Below are 19022 nucleotides of genomic sequence, written 5' to 3' on the forward strand. Positions count from 1 at the left end.
TGTATGTTTTGCCAAATGTACTCTACCTTCACTGTCACTAGCACAATGGCTCTTCTATCAATATTTCACTCAAAGGTCATTTTTTCTGTAGAATTTTCTTGTGCCCACATTGACAAAAGCATTCACAATTCTTACAGAAGGCTGATCAAACTTTAAGTACAGCATCCATCTCACTATATACTGTGCCTAACTTCTAAGTCATCTGAGAACTAAGTAACTGGACAACCTAGACTAAAAGCTCCCTAAGGGTGAGGTCCATTGACTGTCACCATGTGACATAGAGTCAGACACAGAGCAACAACACAGTAAAAGAACCTTCAAGAAACATGAATTTTAAAATGACAGAACAACAAAAAGCTCACAAAAAAGCAATTTGCAGTTTTATAGAATCAGGAGGAAAAAATATTTCTAATGCTGAATTAATGTGAAAAGAAGACAATCTATTAATACATATATCATAGTTTTCATTATTCAATCAGACGCATGAGGCAAACTTCAAAATACATGCAGCCTCTCTTCAAAGTTTTTTTTAAAATCAAATTGTCTTTTACATATATTAATAATTCTGTAAACTAAGATTTACCTTCCTGAGGTATTTTATATTTCAATTTTAAAGCCCTCACAAACATATCTAGAGATGTAGTTCTGTCACTGAAAGAGAAAGTTTTCCAACTTAATTAAGTCTCATGTATGTCTCTTAAAGGACAGTAACAACTACGATTCAATGTAAGATTCTGTATGAAAAACACAAGGCTCATTTTTTTTAAGTTTAAAATAGTCCCCTAAATTTGCTTACATTTAGCACACAGAAAACCACTGACCACTTGGTCAATTCTAAATTCCCTAAACTAACTAGCAAAACTCAGAGTCTAAAAGAGCCCCACACATTTACTTATGTCTTAACAGTGGTTTCCTTCTCTTTGACTTCACTCACCCAATCTGTGGGAATTTCCTCTGAATCCCACCTATCTGGTTCACAGAATTAATATAGGTCAAGATTTTCCACCGGGCTATAGCTTGTTCAAACTCTATCCCTGGTAATATCTCTAAATTTCATATCAAAGAAATGCTTTAAGTGTAGCTTCTACTGTGCAAGGATAAAAATAATTTTTATTGATACCAATTGAATCACATAATCTCAGATCTACAGGTCTTTATGCTACATTCTGGTATTCCACTCTGCTGTAAGCAAAATAAAACATCAAATCCAGTTTCAGCATGACAACAGAATATGTAATCTCCTTTAATGACTTATCCTTTGGGTTAAACATCACCTTCTGCAGGTCTCTCTATCAAAATACAGCCCCTTGTGCCAGCCAGTCCCACAAGCATGCCCTGTGTAGCACTCTTAAAAGGGGCCCACACTCAGTTTAATGCTCTGATACTGCCATTAGGAAATTTTTATTAAGTTCTGAACAAGTGACATACGTTAAAAATTTTTCTCTCGATACCACAAATTATAGAGCCAGTCCTGCCCCTGAGAGTGATAACACATCCATTCAAACACAGTATAAATTGGTCTATTGAATGACTTTTCTTAAAGTCAGTAGGGAATTACAAGATTGGGCAGAGAGATACCAAATACCTATTTTGCAGAGATAATAATAGGAGAGGGGAAAAAAAACCTAAAAGGAAAGCTATATGTACAAATTAGCTCACTTAAAAAAATTAATAGTTGTTTATTGAGTGTCTTCTAAGTGTCATGTGTTGTTTCAGATGTTAAGATTAAAAACAACGAACAATACAAACAAGGTCCAGACTTCATGGATCATCCACTTTAGGGAGGAGACAGACAATAACCAGGTCTGTCTGTGGTGGGTCAGAAAAGGGGAGTGTATTGGAAGAGGATTTAATACATCTCCTTTGTCTCAAGCACTGTAACCTCTGGTAACCAATGGTGGCAGTGATTTAAAAATGAGACATTTCTTATTTTCTGCTTTTCTAATCATCTTTTGACATTTTCTTTTTAAGATTTTTAGAAATTTCATGAATCAGTGCTGGTCATTTACATCACACAGTTTCAAACAGGCAATTTAACTAGTGTATATAACAAGGAATGTTGGGACTCATTTTGTGAATAATCATATAAGGCTCCTTTCTCCTCTCTATTCTCTGCTCCTTCCTTTGTCTAAGTTTAATGGTATATGAACTGTGCTCCCATCAGACAAGTCTGTTTAGATAGGAGCATTGATTCTTTGCAGATGAGTTTGTGTCACTGGTGCCAAAAAAGAAACAACCAAACAAAATCAGGCAAACAACCAAACAAGCAAAGCAATGTTCATAATTAAGTGTAGATCAATTCTGGGAAATTGTCATAAATAAAGACATATGGTAATGGATCTTATAAAATCGTTCTTAATCTTATGGGAAATATCATATGTGGGATGTCTTCTAGTACACTGATGTAAGCATTCAATGGATATTTGCTGATTGAGCGAATACATAAATGAAGGATGACAGACTGAGCATATCAACAGCTTTCCTTGGATACCCTAAAATGAGTTCACCTCCTAGGGCGAGCAGCAAGTTCGAAACACAGAGTAGATAAAAAACAATAGCTATTGTGTTGTGTTGTTTGTTACCTAGAAAAGGACATCTGTAGAAATGCATGTACCCTTTATCACCCTAAAATGGAACATCCCTTATAAATAATACAGAATGGTACAAAGTAAGCACATTTGGTCAGCCTGAAATATGGACCTACATCTCTTAAGGAGTAAAATCAATTCAGTGTTCACTGCAATTTGGTATCATGAGGACACAAAATCACAAGTCAACGTGTTAACACACAAAAGTCAAAATGCTGCCCGACTAGGAAGGAGAAGCCTACTGTTTAAATTCTCTCGAAACAGAGTGTCTCTGCTAGTTACGTTTGTGCTCTGTTTTCAACACATATTATTCACCCTAGAATTATATACAAATGCCAAATTAAAATTCAATCTGGGTACAAGCTGGCAAAATAAATAAAGCTACTTTGGAGTTCTCCAGATGCATACTGATTGTGATTCATAGAATCACCGGGCTTTAAAATATCCTAAGAGCTAATGTGTTCTCCCATACCAAAGCCCCAGAGTCTTCTTCATCTGTAGATGCACATTTAATTGAGAGAAAGTTGGTAACATTTTTCATCTTAACCGTTAAAGAAATTTCACTCCAATATACTTCTATATTTAGTCATTTTCACTGTGAGAGTCTATCATAAGGTTCTTCAAAACATCACATCTGATCACAATTTTAACATCTTTATCATTGGTTCTTGTTGGTAGAAAATACGTATTTTATATACCTTATCTTAAACTGTCTCTCAGTATTTTCTTTTTAGGACTAAATAGTTTGTTTGTTTCAAATTTCTGAAAATTGTTTTAACTCTTTAGATATCTTGTATTTAACTTTGTTAATCAATATATAATTTCAGACTTTACAGAGGGTTCCTAGTTAATAATAAGAAAACTTTGTACTGTTTAATCCAAAAGCCTGTATCTATCACGGCCAATGCTACTAATTTTACTTGCACTATTTCTGTAAAACCTTGTGTAAATCTAAATAAAAATAAATAAAAGAAGTAGCAATGTCTCTTAACGTGGTATTTTTGGGAATCTGGAATGTTACAAATCTGGTATCCAGAAACTTTTTGAAAATAAGAATGTTCTTAGCTTGACTGAAGAATATTTTGCTTGCTAAAAGTAAAGAAATTATTCACAATGTGAATATATTTTATATCATAAATGTGCTTCTTACCTGTGCTGCTGGATATATTAACATCAATACTGATATCAGATATTCCTCCTCCCTTCAGAGATGCTACACATGTGTATGTCCCAAAATCCGTGAATTTTAAATCAATGATGTCCAAGTTTGTTGTTCCCGGGGAGACATCTGGATCAGTCTGCGTAATAACCATCCGCTCAGAACTTCTTAATGGACGACCATTTTTAAACCAACTAAATGTTAACTCCTCAGAAGGAACAGCTTCTACTTGGCAAGATATTTTCACCTCACGCCCAATCTGGATGTTGTCATCTTTGTGATAAGGATCTGGTGTGATCCAAAATCGTCCTTTTTTTAGTGCTAAAACATAAAAATTCCATAAAAAGTTAGTGTTACTTTCATGTTAGGGATTCATTCATTCTAGGTAATCATCTCTGGGCTGAAATAAAGTTATCCAATTTCCAAGTAGTGTGCATATTAATGAACCTCATTAAGGTAATCTAGAAATAATCTGAAGACCTAAATCACTTAGAGATTCTAATACTTATTTTTATAAATTGGATAATATTTTCCAGTAATATAACAAATACCAGCATATGATACTTAAGTCTATATATGATGCTTAAACATTGTCACCAGTGAATTTTAAACAAATGATTAAACAGGTTTACATAAAGTCATTAGGGAGTTAATAATATGGATCATTGTTCTTCACCTATGCCATACCTTAATTATGGCACAATTTCTCAAACAACTTAGATATTGTACAAATTTCATTTTAAGGAAAATTCTTCTAAGGTTGTATCTACATGCCAACCAAAACTAGCTTGGTAAGAATTCAGTCAGTTCATATACATGAGATATTTTCATATAGTATTGAAGGAACCTGAATTGGAAAAAAAAATTTTTTTCAAAAAATTTGCTATGGTGGCTCTATTCCACCACACATAGATGTTTCCAGTACAAACTGTTTGCTGGCTGTCTCCTGCAGATGGCCCAAAGAACCTCCTGGCAGAGGGCTTGGGACACATGCTGTGTTAGTGTCCTAACAGTAGTGCTTTCTGGGTCTAAGGTCAGCACTGTTCTCACAACCTGTGTCAGTGATAAGGATGACTGGAAGCTGCTGGGGAAGCATCTCTTGGCTTCTTAAGGGCTCCAGTCCTGAACTGTGAATGATACCATGGTGCTCAGAATGGATGACAGTTTCCTCCAGTTTATGGCAGCAATACTCTCATACACACAGTTTTCTCTTTTTTCAACACCCTACATGTTTCCTTCTCCTTTAAAATCACCATCTTTATATGATGAAATGTAGCCTATGCAGTGAAATATAATTATCCAGAATAAAATATTGTTCATTCACTTTTACCATTAAACCTAAATATATGATGACACTGGCAAAAATGACATGAATTCAGAGAACCTGCACATATTAGAGATCTTCTAATTGCATTCTGGGTAAACTTTCTCGAATTTAATTTGATTTTTCTCAGTCCAAAAAAGGCCAGGAAATACCACAGAAATCAGCAGAATTATTTAAGAATGCACTAGAGAGTAATATATTTTTAAATCTTAAATATATTTGCCATTGATTTTCTTTACTGTTCAGCTCCAAATATTTTAATCTGCTTTCTTGTTTGCATTTTAATGAGGAGAGATAAATGAATATCAAAAAAATGTTTACTTCTTCCTTTTTATTCAAGAAATATTTACAGGGTTTTTGTTCAGGACTCAGCACTAGGCAAGGACGTTATAACATGAGATGAACAAAACAGACAAACTTGACCCTCATGTATGGCAAACTGTGTACCCAGAGATTATAGTCCAATTTATCCACCCAATGTATATGACACTTATGACTAGAAAAATGACATACTGCATACGTGTGAAATGTTTTGTAAGTCTGAAGAAATCTGAATCTTAGAGGAGAATACTCAAAAATATTGTTTAGAAAATTCACAAAGCTTTGGTCTTAATGAAAACACCAGAAGACAAATATTTAGATCACATTCTCATATTGTTGTTTGTTACATTTTCTACAGTAAAATGCAACTTATGAAACTTATTTATTCATAACCATAACTTTGTCAGTACATAACTCTAGGATGAATCAGGAGACATTATGGCATTTTATTACTTAGCTGCATATTTATATTTTAATATGGCACTGAAATATATGACTTTACATTATATCTAGAAAGGGAAATGCACTGAAAATGTCCATATCTGGCTACTCTATTTGGTATATAATACTGTGCACCTGTAATTCAAATGTAAATGAAATTCTATAGCACAAAGCAAATCATAAGATCATAGAATGTCCTTTTCTTTTTTTAATATGTTGAGGAACATTTACTTTTGTTAGCACTCACAACATTTAAATGACAGTTTCATCTCATTTGGTAAGAATTTTCCTTATTCTGTTTCTATAGAAAAATAATAAACCTAAATTAAAAAATTTAAATATTAAAATTAAATTAAAAATTAAAAATTTAAACTCATAATTCTGAAAGATAAAATGTATATATTAATTTATTAACAATTTCATATGAGGGAACATTTAGAATAAATTTCACTTTAAAGTTATATGTTGGTTGACATATACAAACAAGACAAAAGATCCTGATGTTTCGGTGAGTAACATTTATTGGCTAGGCAGCTCGTGTTGCCCAGCTCTGTTCTCTGGACAGTGGCATATCACAGTGATACTGACATTGAGAGAACTGCAAACTCATCAGGAAAATTAGATTTAAACTACTAAACAATTCAAAAGCCACTGATAAAAAAAACCCCCAAGAAATCAATATCTATGCTATACATCATGGACTGTTTTATTCATGAGAAATAACTTTTAAAATCCAAAGTAAAAAATATTGAATATTATAAATCTAGCAGTCAATACATAAATAAGATTGAATATACGATGCAGTTATATCTTTGATAGAAGCAACATAATCTAGTTCATTTTAAGAATGAACTCGTTGCCACAAATATTTGTTAATCTCAGTAACAGACAATTCTACGATTTGGCCAAAGTCAATTACATTAGTTGTCCAAATGACAGATTCTGAAAACAAAAAGAGGGACAAAGTTTGGCAAGTGAGCTAAAGATAAGGAATATCAGGACAAGTAGCGTGGATCATCTGACTGGAAAGCCATCTCTCTGAGTTTGTTTTATGTTAATCCATGACAAAATATCTGGTTTTGTGTACAGAACAGAAATGTTCCAAGGGGAAAAACGTGTGTGCATGTGTGTCCATCAATAGTAACAAAGGACAGTTATATTCATTTGATTTTCTAACTCTGGCTGCTCAGAAAACTAAGAGCATAGTTCTGTCATCTAGGCACAGGTACATTAAGAACTGGAAACCTAATTCTGGTTTCTCATTTCTATGTGGTCCAATATGGGCAATCTAATTTTTATGGGTCAAGTGAATCATTTATAAAAATAAGAGGTGATAGTATTAGGCTCCCTTTGAGACCCATTGTGAGAAATAGCTTTTTAACAATAGTGTAGAGCTTTGAAAATACATAGTGTTTAATATAGTGAATCAACTGGGAAGCAGGTTTCTTCGTTTATAATTAAACACTCTCCTTCTCAGTGAACAATTTACAGTAGTTCATGCAATACTAATTTAAAGTCATTTCCTGCTACCAGTTAAGATTTCAAATGCTTAAAAATCAATCTGCGATTCCTACCAGAGTATAACAGTGGTCCGATAGACATAACAAGACTCTATAGAACTAAAGAAATTCTATGGAAAAAAGAGAGGAGAAATCCCTTTCCCCAAATGCAATTTCTTAGCCTGAATATAGAAAATCCCCTAACACCAGCCTGAGAGAACATTAGATTTAGCTTAATGTATCATAAATTGTGATGGATGAACCTCAAAAGATACTTGTTTAGTCTGGCAATGCATGTAAAGAACTGGCATCATGCTGAGCCTCTGTTCTGGATAATCAGGTTAGAAACATTGCAATATAACCCACCGTTCCCTTTCACAGTATTGTGAGAGCTGAATGCAAACTTGGCCCACTATCACTTTCGACAGGTGACTTGCGAGGACATTGTAATTGCACTCACTGCAGTCCCTCTACTTTGAGACTTACAGAGGTGCTCTGCAAATAGAATAAAACCAGTGTACAAAAGCAAGGCCGTTGCAAAGACCTGGGTAGGGCTTGCTGCTGACCCTTCTCTAGAAAGAAAACTGGAGTTTTGCTTGTGAATATCTACAGTTCTGAGGAAGGCTTAAATTATTAAAAATTAGATAACTTCTTGAGTTTATCCTTGAGTGAAAGACCATTGACTCTGGAGAAGTGTGGGCTTGTGGTTTCCAGGAATACAAGATCATTGCAGATAAAGACAAAGAAGAGTCTGTGAGATTGTATCTTGCCTACAGCTACAGACTTAAAAATTATAAAATGCACTGATTGTCGAATGTTCCATAAATTATGCAACACATAGTAGTTCCATGTTAAAATAAAATCTGTGGATAGAACAAAAAGTAACTTTAAATTAAATAGCATTTTTAAATATTTTAAATTTTAATGAGAAAGCATCTCTTTGGAGATGGAGTATCAGGTGTCAGCTTCTGAATCTCTGCCAAGAATCCATTTCACAAGTATGAGACATAGAGTGACCGTTCCAAGTAGATAAATTAGTTAAAAATCTCCAGATATACCACTTCTTATAATCTCAGGAGGATTCCAGTCAACATGAAACACTGGCAAAATGTTGCTGAGAGGAATCAATCTAGAAATGATTAATAGTGTAATCAGATAAATAAAAATTGATTTTCTATTCATTTATTCTCTGTTAAAAGACAAAAATATTTGAGTGGAAAAAAAAGAGTATTTGCTAGTCCTACTGGATGCCAACTGAATAAAGAGGTGGAAATACATTATATCAGCCAAGCGACTTAAGAGATTGTAAATGACAGTAGATACAATTTGTTCCATTATAATTAGGTAAGGTGCCTGTATTTCTCCTCAAAGAGACTGTGAACACCCAGGGAGGGGGCCATGCCTTACTCTTCTTTATTGTGGCCAAAACCTGAACTCAGTTCCTTGTTATAGTTGGTATTCAATAGTTTTCATCAAAATTAAATTTGACAATCCAAAGCGTTAACTTTACAGATTTCAAATGTTTCCATTCAGTCTGTCCTGTCTCTGTTAACTCTGTTTCTGTTTGGTAGTCTTGTGTTCTGAGACGCATGGAGGGACATGGGATAAAGGAAAGAGTAAAGAATTGACGTCCTCTAGGATTCAGGGGTTTTGTTTTGGGAGCAGAATATATTTGATAAACAAACAATATTAATATAGTGTTACATGTGAGGAAGGGAATTCTGTACAGAAAAACTCAGGAAACCTTACTCCATCACACCTACTGGCTAGCTGTTCTTCTGTCCTGGTCATATAACGTGTTAGGGACATCAGCTTTCAGACGTGATTATCAGTTACTCATCCTTGCTTTGTAAAGAAAACTGAATTTCATGCAAAGGGCTTGTTTACATGCATCAGAGCTCAGTTGACAATCATTTCTAAGGAAATATTTTGGAAAAGAGAAGAAAACTGACATCTAAACACAGTTATATTATCTAAAATAGTATTTGCCTAAACCTGTTTGATAAAAAGGTTAACAGGGATCATGTTAAAAGAAAGCAGAATGATAAAGTTTGAGGATTGACTAGATTAGTAAAATTTTGCTTTTCAGAGCTTTGAACATGCAAACATGCACAATGCAACATTCTTAGAGAGATCAATAGTACTTAAGAAAAAACCCTTATTTTGTGGAACATCTTTCAAGATTAGTATCTCACAGAATAAAGTAAGAATCTATTAGTTGATGTAAATCATTGAAAATACTCTAAAATTAAATTCCATTCTGATATTTTAGGCATTTCCATTATGAGCATCACAAAATGTTAGACAAGATTCAATTCTCCAGTGAAAATAAAATTTACAATTAAAAACTAAAGGACAGGGGAAATATCTTGATTTTTTTTTAAGTTAAGATGTGTCTAATGGTACAATGAAGTTATAAGACATATTTCAGAGTCATGCAATACAGTGTGCCTTCTTCCTTTTCCAAAAAACCAGGGTTTCTTAAAACTGAATTATCAGTTTGTTCCTATCTTGTAAATGCACATTTTGAAATATGCAAATAGCATGAAAAACGAATTAAATGTATTAGCTTCTGTGCAATTTGCAATTATGGGTATAAGCTAGAACGACTTAATGTAGCTCAGTTGCTTGAGGAAATAACAGTATTTATTTATTTACACTTTATGTTATTATAGAAAAAGTAAAGTGAATGAGAAGTATTAAAACTTCTGGAAGATGGATACAGCAGTCTTTTTTTTTTCTTACATACTATTTGGTATTCTTATACTCACTTTCCTTTATCTAACAAGTCCAATTGCAAATCTATAATCAGAATGAAAATTCATTAATAATGCAACAACCAAAAAACAATCATTACACTCATTTCCTAAAAGTAGTTTGAAACACTACCCGTGACATTTTGAATGCAGAATTAAGTGCTGAAAGGAAGTTGGGGTCCTATTTAATTATGAAGTATCAAGGCTGTATGTATTTTGTGAATTTTCTGAAAGCTAATTACTGCAGTTAATCATTCAAATTGTTTAAGCAAGTTACGGTTGAATTTTTAACTGTCTTTTAAATGTCCTTGCTCAACAGAATAACTGAAGGTAAGTATTTTAAGTAGAAATTAAAGTAAGAAAAATCTTTTAGGGGGCATAAAGTTTGCTTTTTGATACAAGCACTTCCTTGAGAAGTGAGCTAAAATAATATTACTATTATCACCATTAGTATTTTGCACTATTTCAGCACTATCCTAAGTACGGAGAAAATATATATTGCGTATATCAAAGTGTCCATATGATGTCATAAGCTGAAACAAACATTTTCATAATATGGCTATTACGTAAATGGTATCTGATGTAGCATGGTATCTTACCACCAGTTATTTGAATAAGAGACTATTAATCAGCACAATTTACTGACCTTATTTCATAAAAAATTAGTAGATATTTTGAACTCATCTCTTCTATCAAATTAAATATACTTATTCACATTGAGAAATGAGAATGTGTCCATAGTTAGTTGTAATTTTTATCAGTTTTTAAAGACTCAGGACTAGAAACAGTTCTTACATGAACTGCAGCTTAGCAAGCCTGTGCTAAATATAGCTCTTTTGAAGTCTTTTTGAAAACAGCACATCTTTAATATTTATGAAACTGATCATGTAGTAGTGAAAACCAGATGAAAAGAACAAGACCAACAAATAAAGTTGTTCTTTACTTTTCTTGCTTTCCTTATTTTCTGTCTCAAAAGCTGTGGACTTTTTCTCCTTTCCAAAATGGTATTTTTCCAACCTGTCTCACTGTACCATGATGCTATGCATTCTTTTTACCCAGTTTCTTTCATATGCTATTTATTCTCAGAGTAAAAGCATGTTTAGGTCACATCTAAACTTAGAGCCCTTCCCTTAACCCTAAGAATCCTACGAAATACTTGTAGCTTGTTTCTTAAAAAAAAAAAAAGTGAAACACCAGTTGCCTCCCTGTTTTCATGTACTCATTCACCGATGCTGTTCTGACACTGAAGTCTCAAAAGTTAGCAATAACCTCTTAATCAATTAACACAAAGATATTTTCCAGTTCTTGCCATTTTACATTATAGATTATTTCTCCCTCTTGAAAAATCTCTTTTCTACTGACTTCTATGACTTGTAAAATATAAGATAATATTAAAGAAAATAAATACATTAGTTGACTTTGCACATTTGTAACACAGTTGTCATGACACACTCTCTAGGTCTCTAGTTTATTTGAATTCCATCATTAAACAGAAGTTGTAAAGTCAGTCTTTGTTGAGAAAGGATTTTTATATATGATTTTTCCATAATCACAGACTGTGGAGTTTTTACTGAATCTTCTACGTTCCAGTTTGCTGTCCATGTTTTGGGACATGAGATTGTTGTTTTGTTTCTTGACACACAAAAGATTGCAACCAGTTCTACACACATTTCAGTTTACAGTAACATAATGACTTAATCATTTAAATATATTCTTTCATTTTAACATTAAAGAGCAAGGAAAAAAACCTAGATATACTGAACAACCAAATGAAAAACACCTGCCTTTACTAGGAATTTATAAAAATGATCTTGACTATCTTATTCTACTTTGTGAGAAGCTGAAATGTCAATACCATTGACAAGACCAATTGAATATTCCCCTCAATGCAACTAAACAGACAGGTTTCTTCCTGACTCTAAGCCCCTGGCCTCCATTTCATTAGAGCATTTACTTTTAGAAAACTTGCAGTTATAGATCCATTCTCTGCCCCTTTGAGATGTGAATCTTCTACAGCCAGAAATGGCTTTCTCAAGGACCTGGGAGCCATCCCTTTAAAATGTACAGTCATACGTCAGAGATACTAGGGGTTCAGCTCCATATTACCACAATAAAGTGAACATTGAAATCAACTGAGACATACATTTTGGAGTTTCCCAGTGGATATAAAAGTTATGTTTATACTATACTATATTCTCTTAAGTATGCAATAGCACTACATCTAAAAAAGCAATGTATGTACCTTAATTAGAAAATATTTTATTGCTAAAAAATGGTAATTATTTGAGCCGTCAGCAAGTTGTAATCATTTTGCAATGGTAACATCAAAGATCACTGATCACAGATCACCATAATAAATATAATAATAAGGAAACACTTGGAAATATTATGAGAATTACCAAAATGTGACACAGAGACACAAAGTGAGTAAATACTGTTGGAAAAATATGTCAATAGACTTGTTCAGTGCAGGATTCACAAACCTTCAATTTGTAAAACAAAAACAAAAACAAAAACAAAAACACAGTGTCTGAGAAGCACAATAAAGCAAAGTTCAATAACATTAATAATGCCTGTAATCATCAGAGGAGATAGTGCTTCTATCTCCTAGTTTTTACAGGAGGGTAGGTGCCCAATTTTGAAAAGTGAAAAAGGCTATGTAGCCAGCACAGATGGCTTAATCACATTGATCAACTTCCACTCTAATGTTTTCCAGTACTTTTCCAATTAGCTCACCTCAGCATTTAAAAAACTCCTGTCTTTTGTTTTAGCAGTTACATTTAATCTCTCTCCTCTAGTACAATAGTGTCTTGATGCCTATTGTAACCATCTTGTATACAGTCTTTCTTCCTGTTTTATAATATGTCTGATGTAATTTTTCATCATAGTCTTGTGTATTATTGAAATAGATGAAAACCGAATCAGTCTAGAAAATTCACTACAACAAGGTTTCAAGTGCCGAAGAACATAATGTGTATGGTCACAACACACACACATACACACACACATACACTATAGTATATTGTTCAAAGATGAAATGTCACATGAGTACAAGTGTATTTGAGAGTTAAAGAGGTTAATTTAATCCCATTATAAAGTTATGCTTCCTCCAATGTGATAATCCCTATTTAATCTTTAATGCCCTGTAGGTCTAGAGTTTCTGATTAATAGGCCACAGGACAAGAATTGGGATTTGTGGGTTAACCAAAGGATGACAGGACTGCTAAAATGAAGTATGAAGAGACTGACTCTAAAACTAAATACTTTAAATGTATATGTTGTAATGAGAAATGTGTAACATTTCCTTTTACAAAAATACCCTCTACCTCACTCTAGGAGTCTTTAAAGCATATTTTATAAATATGTTACAGCTTTTCTTTTTCTCCTTTTAATGAGAAAATTGGGGCAAATAAGCAAATGAGAAGCATCAAAATGATGGGGATATAGAAATGTTTTTACATCTCATAAAATTGGTAGTTGGCCCATGAATTGGCTCTGATCTTTACATGAACAAAGTAAAGAGGGATATACTAATTTCACATTTCACAGTATCTGTGAGTTCAAAATACCCCAATTCTTCAAACAAACAACAAACAAAAAAATTATTCTTGGTCCAGAGATGTGAGTAGAATTTATTTTCTTAACTTGCATAAATAAGACACATGGCAAGAAGCATTTTAACCACATCCTTATGGGGATCATTACAATGAAATTTATAGAACTAGTTGTCAGTCTGTCCCTCAGTTACAGGATTGTTAATTACATCAGTTTTATTCTGGATCCAAGGAGAATGGTCCAAGTGCACAGGTGTTCAGGCTCAACTCAAAGATAAATCCAAAGATAGTGTCTCAGTAAGTATTAAGCAGGAGGGAATACAATTTACAGTCTATGGTGACGACCCAGGGAAGTTGACATCGGTGGTCGTGGTGGGAAGGTGGTGTCGCAGATATTAAAAGTTGAGGGTTATATGAAAATATATGCTTTAATTATTAACTGACATACAAGTAAGACTCACATACACTTAGAAAGGAGAAAAGCCATCTAGGACCCAGGCTCTGTAAAGAAACAGATAAAGGAATGCCTTTGGAAAGGGGCAAGATAGAGAGATCTACATGGTACCAAAAGCCAATGAAAACACAACTTTAAGATGGAAAAATGTTGAGCAGCTTAAGGAAAAAAAATGGTTTCCCAAGATAAACCCAACTTTGCATTACCTAGAGAGTTGCTGAATATAAGACATCTTGTTCAATGTTAGAACACATTTTCCAGAAACAATGACTTCTGTGTTGGAAGAGTTGCTCTGAACTCATTCTTAAAGGAAATGATTGGATGATAAGGCCAGTAATACATTAAATGTATGCTTACTATTTGAAATTAAAACTATGACATCTATAGCTTAGAGCAGTAGTTCTTCAAGTGTGGATCCTAGACCAATAGCAACAGCAAAACCTGGGAACCTGTTAGAAATGCAACTTCTTGGATGTCCCCACATCGAAAGTACACTTCTTGGGGCAGGAACCAGCCATCTACATTTAAAAGATTCACTGGGTGATTTTTATGTCCTCTCAAGTTTGAGAACCACTGTCCTAGACAATAATTATCCTTCCATATTTTAGAAATGCAGAGCCAGGGAGAAGGAGGCAGGCCCTCTACATTTACATCTATAGTTTCTGTCTCTGCACAGATGTCACCTTGGTAAAACCCTCTGTACCGACCTCACTGAGTCATAGTTGCTTATTTCCAAATGCTGCTAGGTTTCAATGTGATATAGCACTTCAGAGTCCATGTGCCTCAATTAAACCTTGTTGTACTGCCACTGTAAGGAGTATCTGGATTCCCCGCTCCTAGCCCATTAATGACACCATCTTCCATATAAGCAATTTTTCCGCCTTCGACATTTACTGTGCGCAGGCTCCCAGAATTTGCTATTGCCATTGCATTCATCTGTATGGCATCTTCACACTGTGTGTCCAAGTCTAACTCAGTCACCAAAGCCCAGACCCAACGTCATTTCTTCCATACCGTCCCTGATTCATGCAATTGCACAGAAGAATTTTCACTTCCTTTATCTGTCAGAAAATCCTCTTCTACATAGTTGTTTTTCAAAATACTTTGTATTCTCTGGACTCACAAGCCTCCTAAACACAGAGATACTTCATATCACTGTCTTCCTAAACACACTACCCTTCACACATCTTACACTTAAGTTGTTGGTATGGAAGAATAAATAGAATAAACAAAGATGTAAAAAGTTTCACCTAGTCAAGACATATCTGAAGCTATTTCCAAGTAGTTATCATATTGATTATTGTTACCTAATCATTAACCTGAACAAGTATAGTCAATCTTGTCAATTATTGCTTCTCATTTTGAGAAGTTGTTTGATGAATTAATTTAAAAAGCAACTGGCTTATTGTTGTTATTTACAGCCAGAGATTTAAAACCTGTAGTTCCAATGATAACAGTGGAGTTTATGTTTTATATGTCTAAATCATTCTCATATTACACTTAACTGAGCTTTTAGGACCCTCTGAAAGTCATCAGCATAGAAAAATCATTATCAAATATCAATATATAATACAAAAAGCGAATTAGAAAATAAAACTAGGTAGAGAGACTGGCTTTTACTCAATAAAATATTTTCCAAGCAAATGCATTAATCATCCTTGGACAAGTGGGTACCGATTAGTGATGGTGCTCTGACGAATACCACATGCCTTTTCAAAAGTACTCCTCAAAATCTTATACAATCTTGTTGCAGAATATTTTTAATTCAATTATAACAAAAGATTCACTCAGTAGAAGAAATAAAAACTATTAACACTCTTAGTGGTAATTCTCTAGATATTCCAGAAAAATTAAACAGAAGTCTAAAATACGAATCTAATATGTACTATGTATAATGTTTTTCACTGATATCCATAATTCCTTGTGATTTAAAATAAAACTGATACATTTTTCGTACATTTTTTCCATATATACGTGGTCACATCTAATTGTGAAATCTGTCAGGCCACATAAAGATGTGTAAATGGGACTGCTGGAAGTAGGATGCCATGTTTTATCAAAGTGGGACAAAGTTCAACACATATTTGTGTGTGTGTGTGTGTGTGTGTATGTTGTATAAGTGCATAGCAGTTAGTTCTTCTGGATTTGTAATGTAAGTGCCTGATGTCAAGCTTTTGACTGCTGAAGCATCCACTTCGAAGATACCCGTCTCAAGTAAACACATGGTGAAGCTAGACAACTAGAACAGAGCCAGGCCACCCTGTCCAGGAAGTTCCCTTCTTTGGAAAGCTCTGGTTGACCCAGACAGCTGACCACTTGACTGCTTGCTTTTCCCTTCCCATACTTTAATTCCTGCTCTTAGGTTGTAAATTCACCACTGAAGAGTGAGCCCTCGAAACCTAGTCACCCCACTGTCATTCCCAATAAAGGCAGAACCCCAGGTCCCATCTTCTCTCTCTCCTCACCCCCTCCATATATATATCTTCTCTCTCTCCTCACCCCCTCCATATATATATCTTCTCTCTCTCCTCACCCCCTCCATATATATACATATATATGCACATATCTCCACGATCTCACTGTGAGGCTCTGAGCATACCACATACCCTCTAGAAATTATGAGTAATAAACCTTGTTTTTTTCAAAGTTCCCTAGTGGATATTGCTGAGGCACATTTTGCAGTCATAATAAGAACCACAAGGGATAGTCCAGCCAATCTGTTGGTTCCAAGAAGACAAATGTTTGGGGGCTCACCTCAAATATAGGGACCCAGGTGCGTGCCCCCCAGGTATTTCTAGCTGATACCATCAATAAGCTGAGACCAACACAAGTCAGTTTGTATAGATTTATATATATGCTGCCCAATGAGCACTAGTTTTCTTAACATCTTTAATTATTGACTCTCCTTTTATTCTTCCTATTTTTTTTATATAAGTATAATCTAATAAAAGAAATATATATATGAGACCATACTTTATGGACCAGGCATCTTTATTTGGAGGTCCATGCAAAACTTGGGAACAAATCAGTGACAAGTTTATGAAGTTATTATTCTAAAGGTTGTCTGTCAAAATTAATTCTTCTGAATCCATTGCTTTGACCTTGGTGATACTACAATACATTGGCTTCATATATTTTGTTTCATTACAAAGTAACAAAATAGAGGATTAATTGAAAGTTAGCTGATCCAGAAAATATTTCCTTACCTGAACATCTTGCACAATTCTACACTCTCCTTTCTTTCCTTTTCCTTTTAAAAAATAAATATTTTTGCTTACAGCAAAGTTAAAACTCATCCAGTTGGAAACTCATTTTGGATTTACAAAAAGGTCTTTCTGTATAATTGAAAAGACACCATTTTAAGGCCACAACTTTAAAAGATAACGCTTTTTAAAAGTGTTTAAAATATATTACATATGTCCCTGCTGTTTTTAGAAAAGAAATTAGAACATGTATTGTATTTTCTTGAAAATTTGAGGATCTGCCATTATCGATTTTCTTTACTGAACTTATGCTAGGCACTCAGTATCTTCTGATTATGACAGAATTACTTTTTTCCTTCATAAAGGCTATAGGCAGGTAAGTATTTTTAGTTTGTGTCAGTTTCTTTTTGATTTCTGCTATTTTCTTTGTTGCTAACTATCAGCTCTTATTTCAACTATGATCATAGGCTTAGTGTGATTTTATTCCTCTGCTAATTTGCTACTTTATCTCTTTTACAAAAGATGTACGTGAGCTTTATCACATGCAGTTGGGGATTTTCTCTTCATAGTTACACTTTATGTTATTTTATGGTTTTCATTTGTTGCATCCAATTCTTAGTTGTGTTCTCTGGGGCTGGCATGGCTGCTGTGTATGTGTGATGTCACTCTACACTCTCCACATAGTGGGACTTAACATAAGTCAGAGGCTGCTGCTTGCTTGTTTATACCTAGCCATATTCTAAGAAGGGTGTCAGGGGCTCTCAACATTTATTGTTAATATATTGTATCATGCAGTCAAAAAACCCCAAAGAAGTGATAATTACATCCAGTTAGGAAAATGCGACGAAGCCAGAAGTAAAGTTGATATGAAAAATTAAATAAAATAAACCTCTATATTTATTCAATTGAGGCAAGCCAGGTATTATATACCAAACATTTAAGCAGCCAAAATAATGAGAAAAACATAGCCAATTATAAAACTGACAGTATCTGTAGAGTAAGAGCAAAGCAGTTATACAGGAGAAGTACAACCATTCCTCTGGTCCTCAGAACAAGGGTACAGGACAGAGGAATGAACATCTTTGAACAGCTTCTCATAATAAACACGGAACACTTTTGGAAGGCTATTTATTTAAAAAAAAACTGCTCAGCATAGGCTTAAAACATCAGGCCAAGGGGAATTCAGCTAGGAAGATTTTAGTATGTGAAGGATGAAGCAATATGATGAAATACGTGTCAAAATAGGGACCAATTCAGAGCACTGAGGCCAGTGGTTCTTAACTAAAAGTAAGCATAAGAATCACATGTCTGAGCCACGTCCCCTAGGGATTTCAAGTAAGTCACCTTAGGGTAGAGTTTGCAGTTCTGCATTTCTAGGCTACACCACACACTGATTCATGCCTCAGGACGAGAACTCCTGACCTAAACGAATGGTTGAAAACCAGTCTTAACTCTTCCATATATATTTGATATTCTTAATTAAGATTCTGAAAGATCTTGAGCAGCAGTAACTTTGAGGTTATAATCCCTGACAAGTAACCACAGGGCAACCAATCTGTGCTGACAGTTAACTATAGGGCCATATGCTTCAAGAGTCAGGCAAGTCAAGACAGCCTGCCATGAAAACGGCGGCGCTCCAAACTCACTGCTAAGTGGAAGCTGACCCTAAATTAGCTCAGGGTATTGATGACACAAACTCCTTAGAATGACAACATGAAATAAA

At 34.3% G+C, this 19022-nt stretch overlaps 1 protein-coding gene across 2 annotated transcripts in view; it reads right to left on the minus strand.

The window, feature by feature from the left end:
* MDGA2 (MAM domain containing glycosylphosphatidylinositol anchor 2) overlaps positions 1 to 19022 on the minus strand; it is a 417841-nt gene that overhangs the window by 183068 nt on the left and 215751 nt on the right. For both annotated transcript variants that reach the window (XM_031679006.2, XM_072962999.1), the window contains exon 7: positions 3739 to 4068. In XM_031679006.2, the coding sequence (XP_031534866.1) occupies positions 3739 to 4068 (330 nt within the window). The remainder of the gene's footprint in view (positions 1 to 3738; positions 4069 to 19022) is intronic.

This window comes from Vicugna pacos, chromosome 6 (genome assembly GCF_048564905.1).
Source record: "Vicugna pacos chromosome 6, VicPac4, whole genome shotgun sequence".
Taxonomy (NCBI): Eukaryota; Metazoa; Chordata; class Mammalia; order Artiodactyla; family Camelidae; genus Vicugna; species Vicugna pacos.